Source organism: Talpa europaea (genome assembly GCF_964194135.1).
Source record: "Talpa europaea genome assembly, chromosome: 5".
Classification (NCBI taxonomy): Eukaryota; Metazoa; Chordata; class Mammalia; order Eulipotyphla; family Talpidae; genus Talpa; species Talpa europaea.
Window position 1 is genome coordinate 136,086,818 of NC_140071.1, and position 15,207 is coordinate 136,102,024.

The window sequence follows — 15,207 nt, forward strand, 5'->3', positions numbered from 1 at the left end:
GGGCTGTTTCCAAAGCTTAGCTATTGTAAACAGTGCTGCTATGAACATAGGGGTGCAGGTGTTCTTTGGAATTGATGTTTCTGTGTCCTTTGGGTAAATCCCTAGGAGTGGAATTGCTGGATCATATGGAAGCTCTATGTTTAGTAGGTCCAGAAATCTCCACACAGCTCTCCATAGTGGTTGGACCAGTTTGCACTCCCACCAACAGTGCAGAAGAGTTCCTTTTTCTCCACAACCTCGCCAACATTTGCTGTTGCTAGTTTTTTTAATAGGTGCCATTCTCACTGGTGTAAGATGGTATCTCATGGTAGTTTTGTAAATCAACAATTTTTACCAACAGACTTATAAAGATTAAGGAAGCAGAAACACAGTCATGGTGAAGTTGTGGTAAAGCAACAGGATTTAAGCTGGAGACCATCTGAAATGGTCCCTCTGTCCTCAAAAGCAGTTTGACAATATGATGGCTCTTAAACATGGTCATGTACCTTCCTTCTCTTCTGAGAATCCATCCTAAGGGAACAATCTGAAATATGAAAAGAGCACTAATGCAAACCTTTATTCTAAGCAGCATTATTTGTAGGAAAACATTGGAAATAACTTCAACTTCCAACAATAAGTATATGTAGTAATAAAATATGATTGCAGTACATGATGAAATTTTATGTCTACATTAACCATTTATGTAGATATTTATGAAGAAAAAAACACTTCTAATGGCAAATATAAAAGTGAGAAAATGAAATTGAATACATACCATGAACACAATTTTTAAAATAAATACCTTAAAATATTTACATATAAAAGTAACGTGGCAGGAAGCAGACCAGAATGCTAATGTGTCTGTTTCTTCATACTTGTGCGGATACAGGTGATATTATTCGTCTTTTGATGTTTTGTAAGATACGTAATCATGCTTATTTAAGCTCAATATGTTCAAGACAACAAATGCAGAATCTATCATTTATGCTGACCTTTCAATTTTTAGATGTGTTTCTGTTGAGGCTTCTTTCTTTTCTCATCTCTTGCTTCCTGTTTCCTTACCTTAGGGGAACCTGAATTAGAGTCCATATTATGTATAAGTCTTATAGATGCACATCAAATGCACATGGACCCCCTAAAATTATAGGATATATGTACTCTTTTTTTAAATAAAGGACATTTTGGCCTCCCTGGTGGTGCAGGGATTAAAGTCTCAGTGCTATCAAGCTGTCACCATTCACTATGGTAAGAGTTGGATTCCCAGCCAGGGAGCTGACACACATGGCGCAGGAGACCTCTCCCGTCTCACCTGCTGCTCCCCTCAGCAGTGTATTTCAGTAGATCTGCCTTTTCTGTTCCCCACTCTGTCTCTGGTAAATCCTCATCTCCCTCACCTCTGGCCTACACCCCAGCTCTTGTATGCATAAATAAATAAAAATAAATCTTTAAAAAATAATAAAATAAAATACAGGACATTTTAATTAGGAGAAGTTTTTTAAACTGTGGTTCTTTTGATTTATTTTTTTACTTTGATAATGTATTACCTTTACAATGAAAATAAAATGATTTTTTAAATATTCCCTGAGCCATAAATATCTATATGAGTTTCATGCATGTGTATATAATATTCATTTTGTGCTTGCTTTGTGGTGTGGTCTGTTGAATATATACACATTGGTTTAGGATTCATCAGCCATTTCTCATGAGCACCTGTGTTGTGCCCAGCACTGTGCAAGGTACAGCTTCTGAAGGGGACACTTTCTGAGTAATGCATGGCTCAATGGTTTAGCAAATATTCATCAGGTGTGTTGTTGTGCCAGTGTCATAGGGTGTAATTACACGAGCCGAGATGGCACAGCTGCTGCACACAGACGCTGTCGCCTATTGGGACCATTGTTGTCGATGCAGTCTGCCTGAAACTTCTTTAACCATGACTCTAGAGAAGAGAGCAAGACATCAGCACTTTTTATGACTTAGGAGTAGGTTCTGCTACATAGAGCAGAAAAATCCAAACAAATTAGAAGTTTTTCCTGTAGTGCATAAAAGAGGACCAGAGGCACACGGTTGCAGGTTGGTTTGGAAGCCAGGCAAGCTGTAGACCTCATCCTCAGGACAACTGTCGGAGAGGAGAGGGGGGAAAATGGGGCTTTCCCTCCCATTTAAGGAAACTTCCAGGAAGCCCACCTAATGCTCTTGCTAACCCATCATGAAGTAGATCTTAGCCATGTAGCCACAACCAGCGCAAGAGAGTCTGGAAGAGAAAGTATGTTAGTAGGCTACCTGCTAAAACTTGAGATTCTTGGAATAAACTAAGCAGGACACCAATGGTGCACTGGTTAGCCACCAGTGCCACGCCAAAGAGGGGACTCCAGGTACAGAGAGGATGCAAAGATCATCACTGTTCCAGCCACCAGGAGTGGGGGGTCTAAGCCCTTCTGCCCCCTGTGTCTTGGTTTTGAAGTCATCAAGGAAAACGCAGTGCACTGCATGGGACACTTCACCCACGATGAGAAGAGGAAGAGCGGTGAGCTTGTCCCCACCACTAGTGAGGGAATGCCCAGCTGCCCGTAGAGGGAAGTTGTGCAGCTGAAGGACTCCTCCCCACCCTGCAGTGTCTGAAATGCTGGAAGCTGGCGCTGTGCCTGAGGGCCATGACACACAGGCTGATCAGAGCAAAGGCACACACATTATGCCAGGGAACGCTATTCCCACACCAGGCCGTAGACCCCATACAGCCTGTGGGCTCTTGGGCTCTACGTAAGAAAGTGTTTAGGACCAAAGCTGTATATTTTTTTAAGTACCCCCCCTCCCCACCAACATCCTCTATACCACATTGGCCCTTCCTTCCCCTCCCCCTTCCTCTTTAACTCAGAAACCTTACCTTGTTTATGAGTGTCTGCCAGGTTATAATTATTTTGCTTTGTCACTTCATCTGTTATGAGTCCCTGTTTTACTCATCTATATGAAAACATCCAGTATTTGTCTTTGTCATTCTTACTTTAGTACACATCATTCTCTCCAGTTCCCGCCATTTTGCTCTAAATGGTGACATTGCATGGCTCCTTAGAGCTGAACAGTATGAATGTACTACATCTTCTTGACCCAGTCCTCTGTTGTTGGGCAATTGACTTGCTTCTCTGTCTTAGCTATTGCAAATAATGCTGCAATAAATATCAACTATCAACGAGCATTGAATTTTTGAGTTGATGGTTTCATGTTCTTCAGATCAATGCCAAGGCCAATGTAATGTAACTGGATTTGAGGTCAAAAGATTCTGCTTGTGAATTTGCCTTTCCCAACACAAATGGGCATCTCCACCTCGGTCCATGGTATGGTGTGTTAAGGGGACCAACAAGGCATGGGTAGATATTATGGGGGAGTGGAGAGGGATGGGATAAATTTCCCCTAACCTCTTTAAGAAAAAAAAGGAAGTAGATTTAAAAAAAAATCACATCTCTTTCCAGATCTTCACACAGGAAGAAAGAACTTGTAGAGGGCAGCTAAGGGGAGAGGGCTTGCAATTTCTCTGTCTGGAGGGAGGACTTCCATGCATTGTGGTCGAGGAAGGGAGGTAGGAATAGGGCAGAGACACACCAGGAAATCAACAGAGGGAAGAAGCCACCCTCCCCAGGTGGGCCAAATGGTGTGACTACTTGAGGGCTAGTTCTGCCCAGGAAGTTCAGCCTGCCTGCCTTAATCCAGAGGATGGCGTCTCAGGCTCGGGACTCTGTGTTACAATAGAGAGAATTAAGATTTTAAAGTCAGACACATTTGGGTTCATGGCACAGTAGCATATCAATATTATATAAGTACAAAAACGAAGTCAGCCATGGTTGGGAAGATGTGGCAAAGATGGCCCAAGGGCCATAAATGGATCATTCCGTTTTGCTAAGGTGTGGTTTAGACAAGAGTATCTAGCTTGAATCATACTATTTATCTGAGGATAGGGCAGAACATGCAATAAGTGGATTAAAAAATGTTTCAAGAGATTTCCCCGCCACCCCCACCCTCCACAACAACAGAGGAAATGAAATTCCATTTGGAATGGGGGAGCCAATGTATTTCTTCTGTGTTGTGAGGTTTGCCTTGCAAAGCTATGTTGTAAAAATGTGAACATTCATTGTTTTGTTGCCTATATGGAACAAATGGGTGTGCATGTCTATCTAGATGGGCACACGGCACCTGCTTTCAGAATTTAAGTTGGGAAAATCATCATCTAAGTAGGTGAACCCAAAGAACTGCTAGTTCTGCTTTTGAGTTCGTACGACTTCCCTGGTGTGCTGGTGATAAAGTTGGATGCTCCCAACTTTTTACTTTTCTGTTAAAATAGTTCTGTTAAATATTACCTGTAAGTGGTGTTCAGATTTCTTTTTCTTTTTTTATTAAGGTATAATTGACATATAACATATTAGTTTCAGCTGCACAACATAGTAACTCGATATGTGTAGATTTTTTCTTAGAATTTTATTTATTTTTTAATTTTTTAATTTTATATATATTTTATATCATTCATTCTACATTTTTGTACAATGTATGCATTTTCCTCTTGGTTTATAGTCCCAGAAATTCCCACCACCCATTCACCAGTGAACCATCACCATGGTCCCTTGTGCGCTTCCCACCCCTGTTTTGATCCTACTCCCTTCTTTTTTTGATACTGCTTTTATTCACAAAAGACATCCCACTCACTCACATGAATATCTGCTGACCGGCTGGCTGAGGAAGGGGGCTACCCTTTGCTTTGCTTTCCAAAAAGCTGTAAACAAGACATTCAACATTTGAAGGACAAAATGGTCCCTTCCTAGGTGCCCCGTGTTACGTAGCGGTGACACGCCCTAGCAGGCAGGCAGGTGTGTGAGTGTGGGAGGAGGAGCTCTAATTAAGAGCCTTCCACGGGTTCCGCCCTCGCCCTCCAGTGACGTCTCAGTCTAAATTGCTTGGGGAGACATTTGGGTTTTCAGTTGCTCAGAAGCTTATGCCTGGCGGCTCCGTGCCATGTGCAACCAGGTGCCTAGCAACAGCTCTCTGGTGGGTGATGGGGAGATTTAATTAGCGTCTTGGACTCCATCGAGAAATCCATTTGGAGCCCATTTGCTTGCAGGAGTCCAGCCTTATTCAAGACCTGTTCAGTCCATTTCCATAAAGGAAGGGGCGGCTGCTACCGCGCCTCTGCCCTCCCACGTGTCTCAGCACTCCAATTTAGGACTTCCTTCTTAGATGGAGCTAGTCCCCTATTCTGACTTGGTGTCAGGAAGGTTGGGCAGCCTTCTGCACGCAGGGGGGTGACTAGGGCAGTGGTGTTGGCTTGTGCCTGCTCTGGCATTCCAGGATTGATTCTTCCAGAGTGGGGTGGTATGGGGTAGATGAAGATGGTCAGGCATTTACTCCGCTGGCCTCTGCTGCTACCACCTGCGGCCTTGATTGTGCCAGTGCAGGAAGCGCTTGGATTCGTGGGCTTGGGCACACACACCTGATTGTGGACATCTGGAGTATGGTGTGGGCACACATATATGTATGCCTGGGCCTGGAGACTGAGGCTATAAGGGTGGCATCACACAGAGAACGGCTACGATAGCAGAAGGGCTATGACAGGACATGAGCGACAGCTGAGAGAGAAAGCGAGCACAAGAGAAGGCCAGAGACAGCCCAAAGAGAAAAGCATACAGATTTGTGGCCTCCTGGCCCCCAGCCCTCTGCCTGCCCTGCAACTGGTTGCCGCACTACAGTTGGCATAGAATGATCATTAAAGCCTGAAAAAGCCACTGAGGACTCTGGACTCTCCTTTACCTGTCTGCTCGAATTGAGAGAGAACCTGCCCCGTGCCTGCCATCTTGGCACAACAGGTGGCCTGGACACCCCCTCAGTCATGGAAGCTGGTGAGTCCCTGCAGCCTCATGCTCGGCCAGCGGCCCTGCCACTCACCCTTGCTGGTAGCTGTGGAGCCCTTCTCTGCTCTAGCTCCAGCCTATGCCCCTCCCTAAGCTCATCTTCTGCCTCCTGCAGTCCCCTCGCTGCCCCCTTCTATCAGGACCTCAAAGCTTATAGGAAAAGAATAGAGAGGGTGATAGGGTTCTGCGGAGAAGGATCTAGTAGGATAGACAGAGAAAGATTTCTTATAAGGAATGAGCTCACGTGATTGTCCTACAATCTGCGGTCTGTAAACTGGAGACCCATGAGAGCTGGGGGTGAAAATCCTAATCCTAGTCTGGAGAGATATTTCATTCATTCAACAAATTTGAGTGCTGAGGCCCAGTGGAACTCATGCCCTACTCCTCTGAGGATAGAAAATGCTGTCTCAGCTCAACGCTCAAAGAGAGTACATTCTCCCTGGCCAGGCCTTTTGTTCTGTTCAGTTTTTAATGGATTGTGTGAAACCCACCCACGCTGGGGCAGGCAATCTGTTCCACTCAGCCTACCAGTTGCAGTGTTACTCTTATCCAGAAATAGTTTAACAGACACACCCAGAATAATGTTCAACCACATATTCAGGCACCCATAGCCCAGTCAAATTGACAAAGAGTTGTATTCCCCATTACTCTAGAGAGGCAGAATCTTAGAAGAAAATCTTCCTGCCTGACACATGAACCACAGTTCCCCCAAAGTATGCATCCATCTTATTTCAGAGTCTGAGTTCTCAAGCAATTGAATGTTAAAAATGCAGATCCTGGCCTCCCCTGAGACCTGTGACGGGGTGATCTCTGGGGTAAGGCGAGGGAGTCTGCAAGATCGCCATGTGCCGTGTAAACAAGATAAAGCCCAAACTCCTTAACACAGCTGCCAAACACTGTCTGACCTCTGCCTACTTGGCCAGTGCTGGGTCATGCTGCCTGCCCCTTCCTGGTCACACCCCTCCCCTGGCTCTGGCCAGGAGGACTCCCTTAGATGTCCCCTTGTAGTCTACTTTATTCCATGCTCTGCTATTTCCTGCTCCTCATACTCTCCCCCATCTGTATTCTCCTCCCCTTTCTGTCTACCTAGCTGACTTTGCTCATCTTTCCAAACCCAACTCAAGTATCCTTTGTCCTTTGATGCTTTTCTGTTAGGATAAAAAGATATTTCAGTCATTCAAATATTCCCAGAGTCCTTTCCACATGTCAGGCACTATTCTGGGCTCTATTATAGATATAACTGATAATTAAAAAAAAAAAACCTACCTGCATATAGCTCAAAATACAAATAAGCAAAAAGCTCTCCATGTTAATGTTAAATTTATAACATGTCAGATAAAAGCGACATGGAGAAACACAGGCAGGGAAAGATATGGCCACAACAAGGATTTCTGGGTAATCAGGGAAGTTCATTAGTGAAATAATGACCACCTGTTTTGGTGGCTAAGGCTGAAAGCATGATTGGAGAAGGCTCAGGGGAGGAGAGATGAGAAATTAGTGGCGATGGGTATAAACACAGTGCTTGAGGAATTTGCAATAAAGGAGTATAGAAATTGGGGGTGAGATCAAAAGAAGGTTTTTATTAATGATAAAAATTAAAGTACATTGAAATGTTGATGAAGTTGATCCAATAATGATGAGGCAGGAAAGAAAAGGGATGAACAATGAGTTCATTCCCTCCCTTCTGCTTTTCTTTATGCCTGGCATAAAGAAAAGACTTCTAGCAAAGCACATTAAATACCCATAAATGTATTAATGTTGGCTTACTTGCCTCTCTCTCTCTGTATTAGTTAGGCTTTCCTGCAATAGTGCTGTATAACAAACAACTCTCAAACCTCAGTGGCCTGCAGGGACAGTGGTTCATTTCTTGCTTAGGTTGGCTGCTCTCTGCTGGGCTTGGATGAGCCAGGCTAACTCCAGGGGTTGGGCTGGAGTCCACATATCTCTCATTTTAGCACCTGAGGTTACCCTGCATGTTCTTTTTCATTGTAGATGATGAAAGCACAATAGGGCAAGTCTAACACATGGACACATGTATGGCCTCTGTTTGTAACAAGTCCACTCACATGCCATTGGCCATAGCAAGTCACACACCTATGCCTAAAAGGGAAGAAGAGTTAATGCTGTGCATAGACGAGGAGGTACATAGCAAGGAAGGGAAAATAATATGGACAAATAATGTGATCTGCCACATTCTGCTGGCCCTTCAACAGAATGATCTTATTTGTTTGATTTTTCCTGTGCCTAACACTGCAGTAAATGCTGCAAAAATAACTGAATGAATGTTGCCAGCTGCTTTTTTTTTTTTTAAAACAAAACTCATAGTTCTATGTCTTTTAATTTTGGATCTGGAAGGATTTGGGCTTCATTCCCTGCATCTGTGTTTTTTTTAGCATTATTTTTTAACATTATTTTAGCATAATCTTATAGGCAATAATATTAATAGTGGTAAAAACAATAACAGATGGCATTTCCTAAGTGTTTGTGCCAGGAATATTGTTCAGGGTTTTAGGTTCATGATGTCATTTTTCTCTCCAAACAAATCTATATGGTAATTACTGCTCTCTCCATGCCAGACATTAGGTGACTGAGAATCAGAGAGGCTCAATAACTTACCCAAGGTCACACAGCTAGAAAGAGGTGGAGCTACAATTTAAATCCAGGCCAGCAGGGTCTGGTGCCTCTTCTAAACAGCATACTGTAGCACCCCTACATGACCCAATGTCAGTTTTTCCGTCTGTAAGATAGGTGTGAACTCCACTTTGTTGTTAGGCAAATTGTGATTTTTCAAGTAATTGAAAAATAGTATACAAATCACCTGGTCCAGTGAAGTTATACCCTGGGCACTCAACAAGTATTACTTTTTTCCTTTCCCATTTCACTTCTGATTCCTGCTCCTAGACTTGATGCAAACTTTCCTCTGAATCTGATCTGATGCTCATAATGCATTAATTATAGATTTGTTATACCTACAATACTCAACCTCAACAACCCTAACAGGCCCCCTGCTGAAATTTTCTCCAAAGTCAAACCATTAGCAGTGGATTTCTAAAGCTCTTGGGAAGACTTCGAACTTGGTCATATTTCATTTGGCTGTGAATTATTCATGTCCCTTGGTGGTTTCTGAAGTCAGCCTCCTCCCAAGGAGGTGGATTTATAAATGAGGCTTGGGCCACTCACTCTGATGTGTCTGTTTAGTAGGTGACAAGCAAAAGAAAGCAAGTGTCAATCAGTGGTAGGAGGTGTTGCCAAGTGCGCGCCAAGACACGAAACCCAGAAGACGGTGGGTCTGCTCAAAATTTCAGCAATTTCAGACACGGGGGAAGGGGAACAGACTGTGTCTCCAAAAACAAGGGATGTGTCCTTTTGATGGAATAGGCTGAGAGGAGAGAAGGAAGAAAAAGCTAATGAAGACCCCTTAAGTGCCAGACACCCAAGAGATGTGATCCTATTTAATCCTCAAAAGAACAAGAGCTGAGTTGTTTGTCTTTCTTTCTTTTTTTTTTTTTACAGAAAAACGAGGTTGCAAGAAGTATAATAATTGAATAACTTTTTTTTTTAAAGATTTATTTATTTATTTATACAAGCGCTGGGTACAGTCAGAAGTGTGGGAGGGTGAGAGAACTCACCAGAGCCAGAGCAGGGAGCAGAGCAGGCAGAAGGACCGAAGTACACTGCTGAGGGGAGCAGCGGGTGGCAGGAGAGGTCTGTCACACCATGTGGGACCCTCGCCGGCAGCCAGGGATCGAACCGGCGCTGCAGAGGCTGCAGGCAGCTTCGCAGCCCAGCGCTCAACCGCTGCGCCACCAGGGGAGGCCCTGAACAACTTTTAAAAGAGAAGATTTGGAAAGTGTATTGCTCAAACAATTAGGTTTGTCTGCAAGTGACAGAATTAGGTTTGTCTGGCTGGCATGGCCTTTCACCTTGCCGGAGACCTGGGTCCTCTGATCTCTTGTCCTGCCACCCCAAAGTTAGCTTGGGGCTAATTTCACCTAATTAATTTTGTCCAAAATAGAACTCTTGATTTTCTTCCCAAGACCTGTCTGCTTACGGATTTTCCCATTCAGTGAACATTTTCCTGTTGCTCAGGCCAGGATATCATTTTGATTCCTCAGCGACCCACCATACTCCTGCCTTCCTTCACTCTCTTCTTCACAGGGCAACACGTGTCCCTGTCTTGTTCTTGAAGTGATGGAGAAACATTCAGTCTTTCACCTGTAATGTGCGGTTGTCCCCAGATGCCCTTGATCTGTTTGAGGAAGTTCTCTTCTCTGTCCAGTGTGGTGCATGTTTTTTTCACGGAGTGTTAGATTTCGTCAAGTGCTTCTCCTGTGTCTTCGGGGACAATCCTGTGGCTTTTGTCCTTGTTGCAATGACTGATGTTCAGGTGTTAAGTCAACGTTGCATGCCTGGAGTAAATCCTACTCTGTCATGGTGTAAAATCCTATTACTATAGAGCTGAATTCTATTTTCAAGCTTTTCACTGTTTTAAATTTTTGCATCCCCAGGTGTTCTTCCTAAATAAGTTAGAGCGTTAAGCACTGACTGGGTTTCCAAGGCACTCTAGGGATCCCGGCCAGGAATGCTATCTCAGATACCCTCCCCGGGGCTTTACACAGTATCACCACCTCGCTCTGCTCACACCACTTCCTTGCTCCCTTACTGGTGTGTCCTGGGGGCAATTTCTAATACCTCACTTCACACAGATGTTCTCAGGTGCCGTTTGTGGGGATCAGTGTGGTCACCACCATGGAGGAGAAACCTCTCTGGTCCGGTTGCCCTCACCCACACCCACTCTCCTCGCACTGACTGAGCTCTGTGCATTTCCTTGCAGGTGATTTATGCACTGAACACCCGCCAGGACGAGGCCGAGGCCAGCATGGAGGCCCTGAGGGAGGCCCACCAGGAGGAGCTCCAGATGGCCGTGGCAGAGACCCAGGCCCGGCTCCTGCAGGAACAGGGCCGTGCAGATGAGGAGGCCCTGCGGGAGCGCATCCAGGCCCTGGAGAGCGCCTTGGAGCTGCAGAAGAGGCTCACCCAGGAGGCACTCGCCCAGTCAGCCTCATGCAGGCTGGAGACCAAAGAAAGGGAGCTGAGGGTAGAGGCCGAGCATGCCGAGCGGGTTTTGACCCTCTCCAAGGAGATGCTGGAGCTCAAAGCCGACTACGAGAAGAGGCTCCGCCACCTGACCAGCCATGAGGCGCCCCAGTGGGGCCGGCTCTCCCAGGAGAGCCCTGATCCAAAGGGAGAGCCGGGCCGCGGCCCCGAGATGCGGGAGGTCCTGCTGGAGGTGGAGCGGCTGCGGGCCGAGAACCAGCAGCTGAGCAAGGACTACGCCAGGAAGGCCGAGGAGCTGCAGGCCAACTACGAGAGGGAGAACGAGGCCATCCGGCAGGCCATGCAGCGGTCTGTGAGCGAGGCCCTGTGGCAGTGGCAGGAGAAGGAGACCGACCTCCGCAAGAACTTCCAGGTGCAGGAGTCGGCCCTGCAGGCCCAGGTCAGGAAGCTGGAAGGTGACCTGGAGCACAGAGGGCGCAAGATAAGTGACCTGAAAAAGTACGCCCAGAAGCTGAAGGAAAGAATTCAGGTAAAGCAAGATCTCCTACCTTTCTTTCCTTTTAAACTGATTTTCTTCTTTGAGGTCATTGATGTTGGTTTACAGCACTGTGTAGATGGTTCAGAAGTCCAGGTTCACACATTTTCAGATGTTTATTACCTCACCACACCCACCAGCAAGGTACCCCATAGTCTTCCTCATTTGGGGCACTAACCTGGTCCCTCGTCGTGAACACCTTATTATGTGTCGGGCACTGTCTGAAACACTTCCTTCTGCCAAAGCAAATGTTTTTATCCCCACTGTGTTCAACTACATTCAGCAATTATTTCTGAAAACCAGCTGTGTAGGCAGGAACCCTGGCGAGTTGGGCGTGGAAAGCTTAGACACTTACAGTTTACAGATGACAAGACAGGATGAAACTGAGAGGCATGAGGACCTGCCTAGCTGGACTCGCAGCTATGTTTTTGAATTCAATTCAACCGCTTTCTAAAGCCCCTGCCCATTCTGTATTAACTTGCCTGTGTTAGAATGCCTGGGAGTATGTGGCGAGTCAGACCATTAACCCATCAGTTATGTGATCCCATAGGCCCACAAAGCCCCATCTCTAAAAGTAGCAGCAGCTGATATCTCTCATGCTCCCTGAGCATTTTTTCTGAACCAGGCATTTTATTCATTTCATCTTCACTAGAGAAAGGTTAAATAACTTGCCCAAGGTCACACAGCCCATCACAGCATGAGGAAGGCTTTAATGTACATCTCGCCATGGAGTTCTAGAGAAACGGGGTTATGCTGTGCAAGTCCCCACCTTTCAGATCTGAAGTCTGTGCACTTGGGAAGTCTGTTCGGAACTGAAACTGGAGAAACAAGTCACTTCCTGTCTGTTTAGGACCTGGATGTGCAACTCAAGGAGGCTCGGCAGGAGAACTCAGAGTTGAAAAGCACTGCCAAAAAACTCGGGGAGAAGCTGGCAGTGGCCAAGGACAGACTGATACTGCAGGAGTGTCACGTAATGCAGAAAACTGGTGAGATGCCCTGTCTCTGGCTTCTTACAGAGGAAAAGGTGGCTTCTAGGTGGACAGCGGAGTGGAGGGCTTGCTGCTGTCCACCATCCCCCAACCACAAGGGCAGAGTGGGAGGCTTGGGATGTTAGATTTGACCTGCCTGTTGGGCGAGTCCAATGCCTGCAGGACCCAGGTAGCTGCCACAGGCCAGATCTGTGAAGGCATGATACACAGGACGTCTTGCCCTCAAAGACTTTGCCCCCATGCTGGCCACAGCACCTAACGTTCTCAGCACCTGCTTCTCCCCCACGCTCAGATAGCACTTTGTTCTTTTTTTTGTGTAGTACTAACTATTGAGAAGGTGGCATCTTTTAAACACCATAATTTCAAATAAATATCCAGCATCATATTTAATTATGGAACCCTAGAGGCACTCCCATGAAAGTCAGAAATAAAATAGAGAAGTGTGCCTGAGTATGATTATTAAACATAGCTCAGAAAATGCTTAACCAAGTCATTTTATTTATTTCCTTATTGTTTTCCTTGACATAATGTTAGTAACACTGCATATGATTTGGGTATAGTTTCACACCTCTTCAGAGGTATATTACCACACCACGATCACCAGCGAAGCCCTGATAATCTTTGACTACAGTCCATAGGGCACCTTCCTTCCTTGTTCCCAGCCCCTACTCTGCCCCTCTGGTAATCTCAAGTCTGCAGTCAAATTTATAGTGTTTGTTTCATTTTGGTTTTGTCTGTTCCTTTGATTTATTTTTTATGTTCCACATATGAATGAAATCATCTGTTATTTGTCTTTCTCCTCAGTCATTTCACTTATGATAACCCCCTACAGGTCCACCCATGTTGTCAAAGATGGCAAAATTTCATCTTTTTATAGCTGTGTAGTATTCCTTTGTGTATCTATACTACATCTGCTTAATCCAGTCATTCATTGATATATTCTTTTAATAACATTTCATAGTAACACTAGTGGACCTTCCCTATAATTTTGTGGCATATATGTTGCCAGAATCACCTCACTGGTGAAGCAATGAGGCTGACAAAGGTTGAGTGGCTAGCTTAAGGCCAGCCAAGCAACTAGTTGGTGAGAGAGCCAGTATTTGCATCTGAGAACATCTGATTTTAAAGTTTCCTCTAGGAGGCTCCCTTATTGGAAAGTTCTTGAATACCTACAGTGTGACCAGCTTGATATTGGGAGGTACAACGTGGACGTATGCCTCCAGGAACCTCATGGGACAGTGACCTTATAGCCCAGGGCACACTTTGTCATCATAGATGTGAACCAGGTAGCAGGGACTGAAGCATTCAGAAAAGTAGAAATCACTATGGTATGGAAAAGTGTGGAGAAGAGAGGTTGTAGTTGAAACCAAAAGTGTGTGGAGGGTGTAGAGCACTGGTCTCAGAAGTAGGGCATGAGTATCTCAGGGAATAAGGGAAGAAAATGAGCAGTTCTAGTTATATTCATTTTTTGTCTTATCCTTTAAATTCCTATCATATTTCCTATTGAATGTGTACATGTCAAGGGACATGTTCAATATTTTTAGAATACAGAAAGGTTATATTTGAAGATTGGAAGGAAGAGAAGTTCAGCTATTTAAAATCAGGTCATTACTGGAGCAAAGATGGGCACCTTGACCATGCTTGAACACCTGTGGGAGCAAGATTACATGGAAAGGTGGTGGGTAAAATAGTGGAATTGCAAAATAGGGACCAAATTGCGGGAAGCCGCAGACACCAGGCAAAGGCCAAGGGCCTTCCAAATGATGTTGGAGCTTATGCTTGCAGATAACATGAAGACGGAGCTCATTTCCGAGAATAAAGTCCTGGGAGAAGGAAATGACTTGGAAGCTGGTAGTCTTCATCCTCAGCAGGATCAGACCTTTCCCAAGGAGTGTCCATGCATGAAAGGAGGCACAGAAACACAGGTAGTGTCTGACCCAGCCCTGGGGTGGAGAAGTCACGGGGGGCTTTCCTGGAAAGAGCTTCAGGTGGAGACCAATCCCCAAGCAGATGGATCGACTTGGAACCTGCAGGTCCCACGCTTTCAGGGGTGGATATGCAGGAGTGAGGTTTTAGCCAACACCCTGCCAACTTCACATTATTTGAAACTAGGGGGCTGAGACTATAGCAGAATGTTCCCATCTTTTTGTCGCTGGCTCCTGGAAAATTGGAAACTTGCTTAGAATCTCCTTGCCCCCACCCTGCCCCCAATATGTTTCCAGTCCAAACAAAGCATTCTTTACAGACCTCTGTGGTATGGGTTGAAATAGCTGATCCTGTAACGATGAATACATGTCTCCAAAGAGCCCTTTCTCCATCCTGGCTCAAGTGAAGTCTCCCATGAATATCAAATATACAGTCTTGTAAATGTTATCATAATTTGTGATCCGTGTAGCAAAATCAGGTTATAAACACTAAAACGTGAACTTTGTACCAAAAAGAATGGTGATTCTCTGCTCCTCACCTCCCCCCACCCCAGCAGTTTTCAAGGTCCGTTTTCTTTTTGTAGACCCAAAAAGAGGCAAGTGTCGAGAAGGAATATATGAAGCAACAATATGAAGAAGATCTTCGCAAAATCAAAATCCAGACAGAGGAGGAGAAGAAACAGCTCAAAGAGCAGCTAGTGAAGCGCCTGGAAGACTTGGTCAAGAAACACACGGTGGAAATGAAATCGGTTCGCTCCTCGGTAGAGGCTGAAAGGAAAAAGCTGCAGAAGGTGAGAAGCCCCTTTGCCGGGCACTGCTGGGTTTCATTTTCC

General features: G+C 45.2%; 1 protein-coding gene across 1 annotated transcript in view; it reads left to right on the top strand.

Annotated features, from left to right (window-relative positions):
* The window catches only part of FAM184B (family with sequence similarity 184 member B), a gene marked incomplete at both ends in the record, with an annotated part of 62,596 nt that overhangs the window by 15,859 nt on the left and 31,530 nt on the right, over nucleotides 1–15,207 (top strand). The window contains 4 exons of the mRNA XM_084233381.1: nucleotides 10,702–11,454; nucleotides 12,311–12,446; nucleotides 14,235–14,374; nucleotides 14,959–15,165. Of these exons, the coding sequence (XP_084089507.1) occupies nucleotides 10,702–11,454; nucleotides 12,311–12,446; nucleotides 14,235–14,374; nucleotides 14,959–15,165 (1,236 nt within the window). The remainder of the gene's footprint in view (nucleotides 1–10,701; nucleotides 11,455–12,310; nucleotides 12,447–14,234; nucleotides 14,375–14,958; nucleotides 15,166–15,207) is intronic.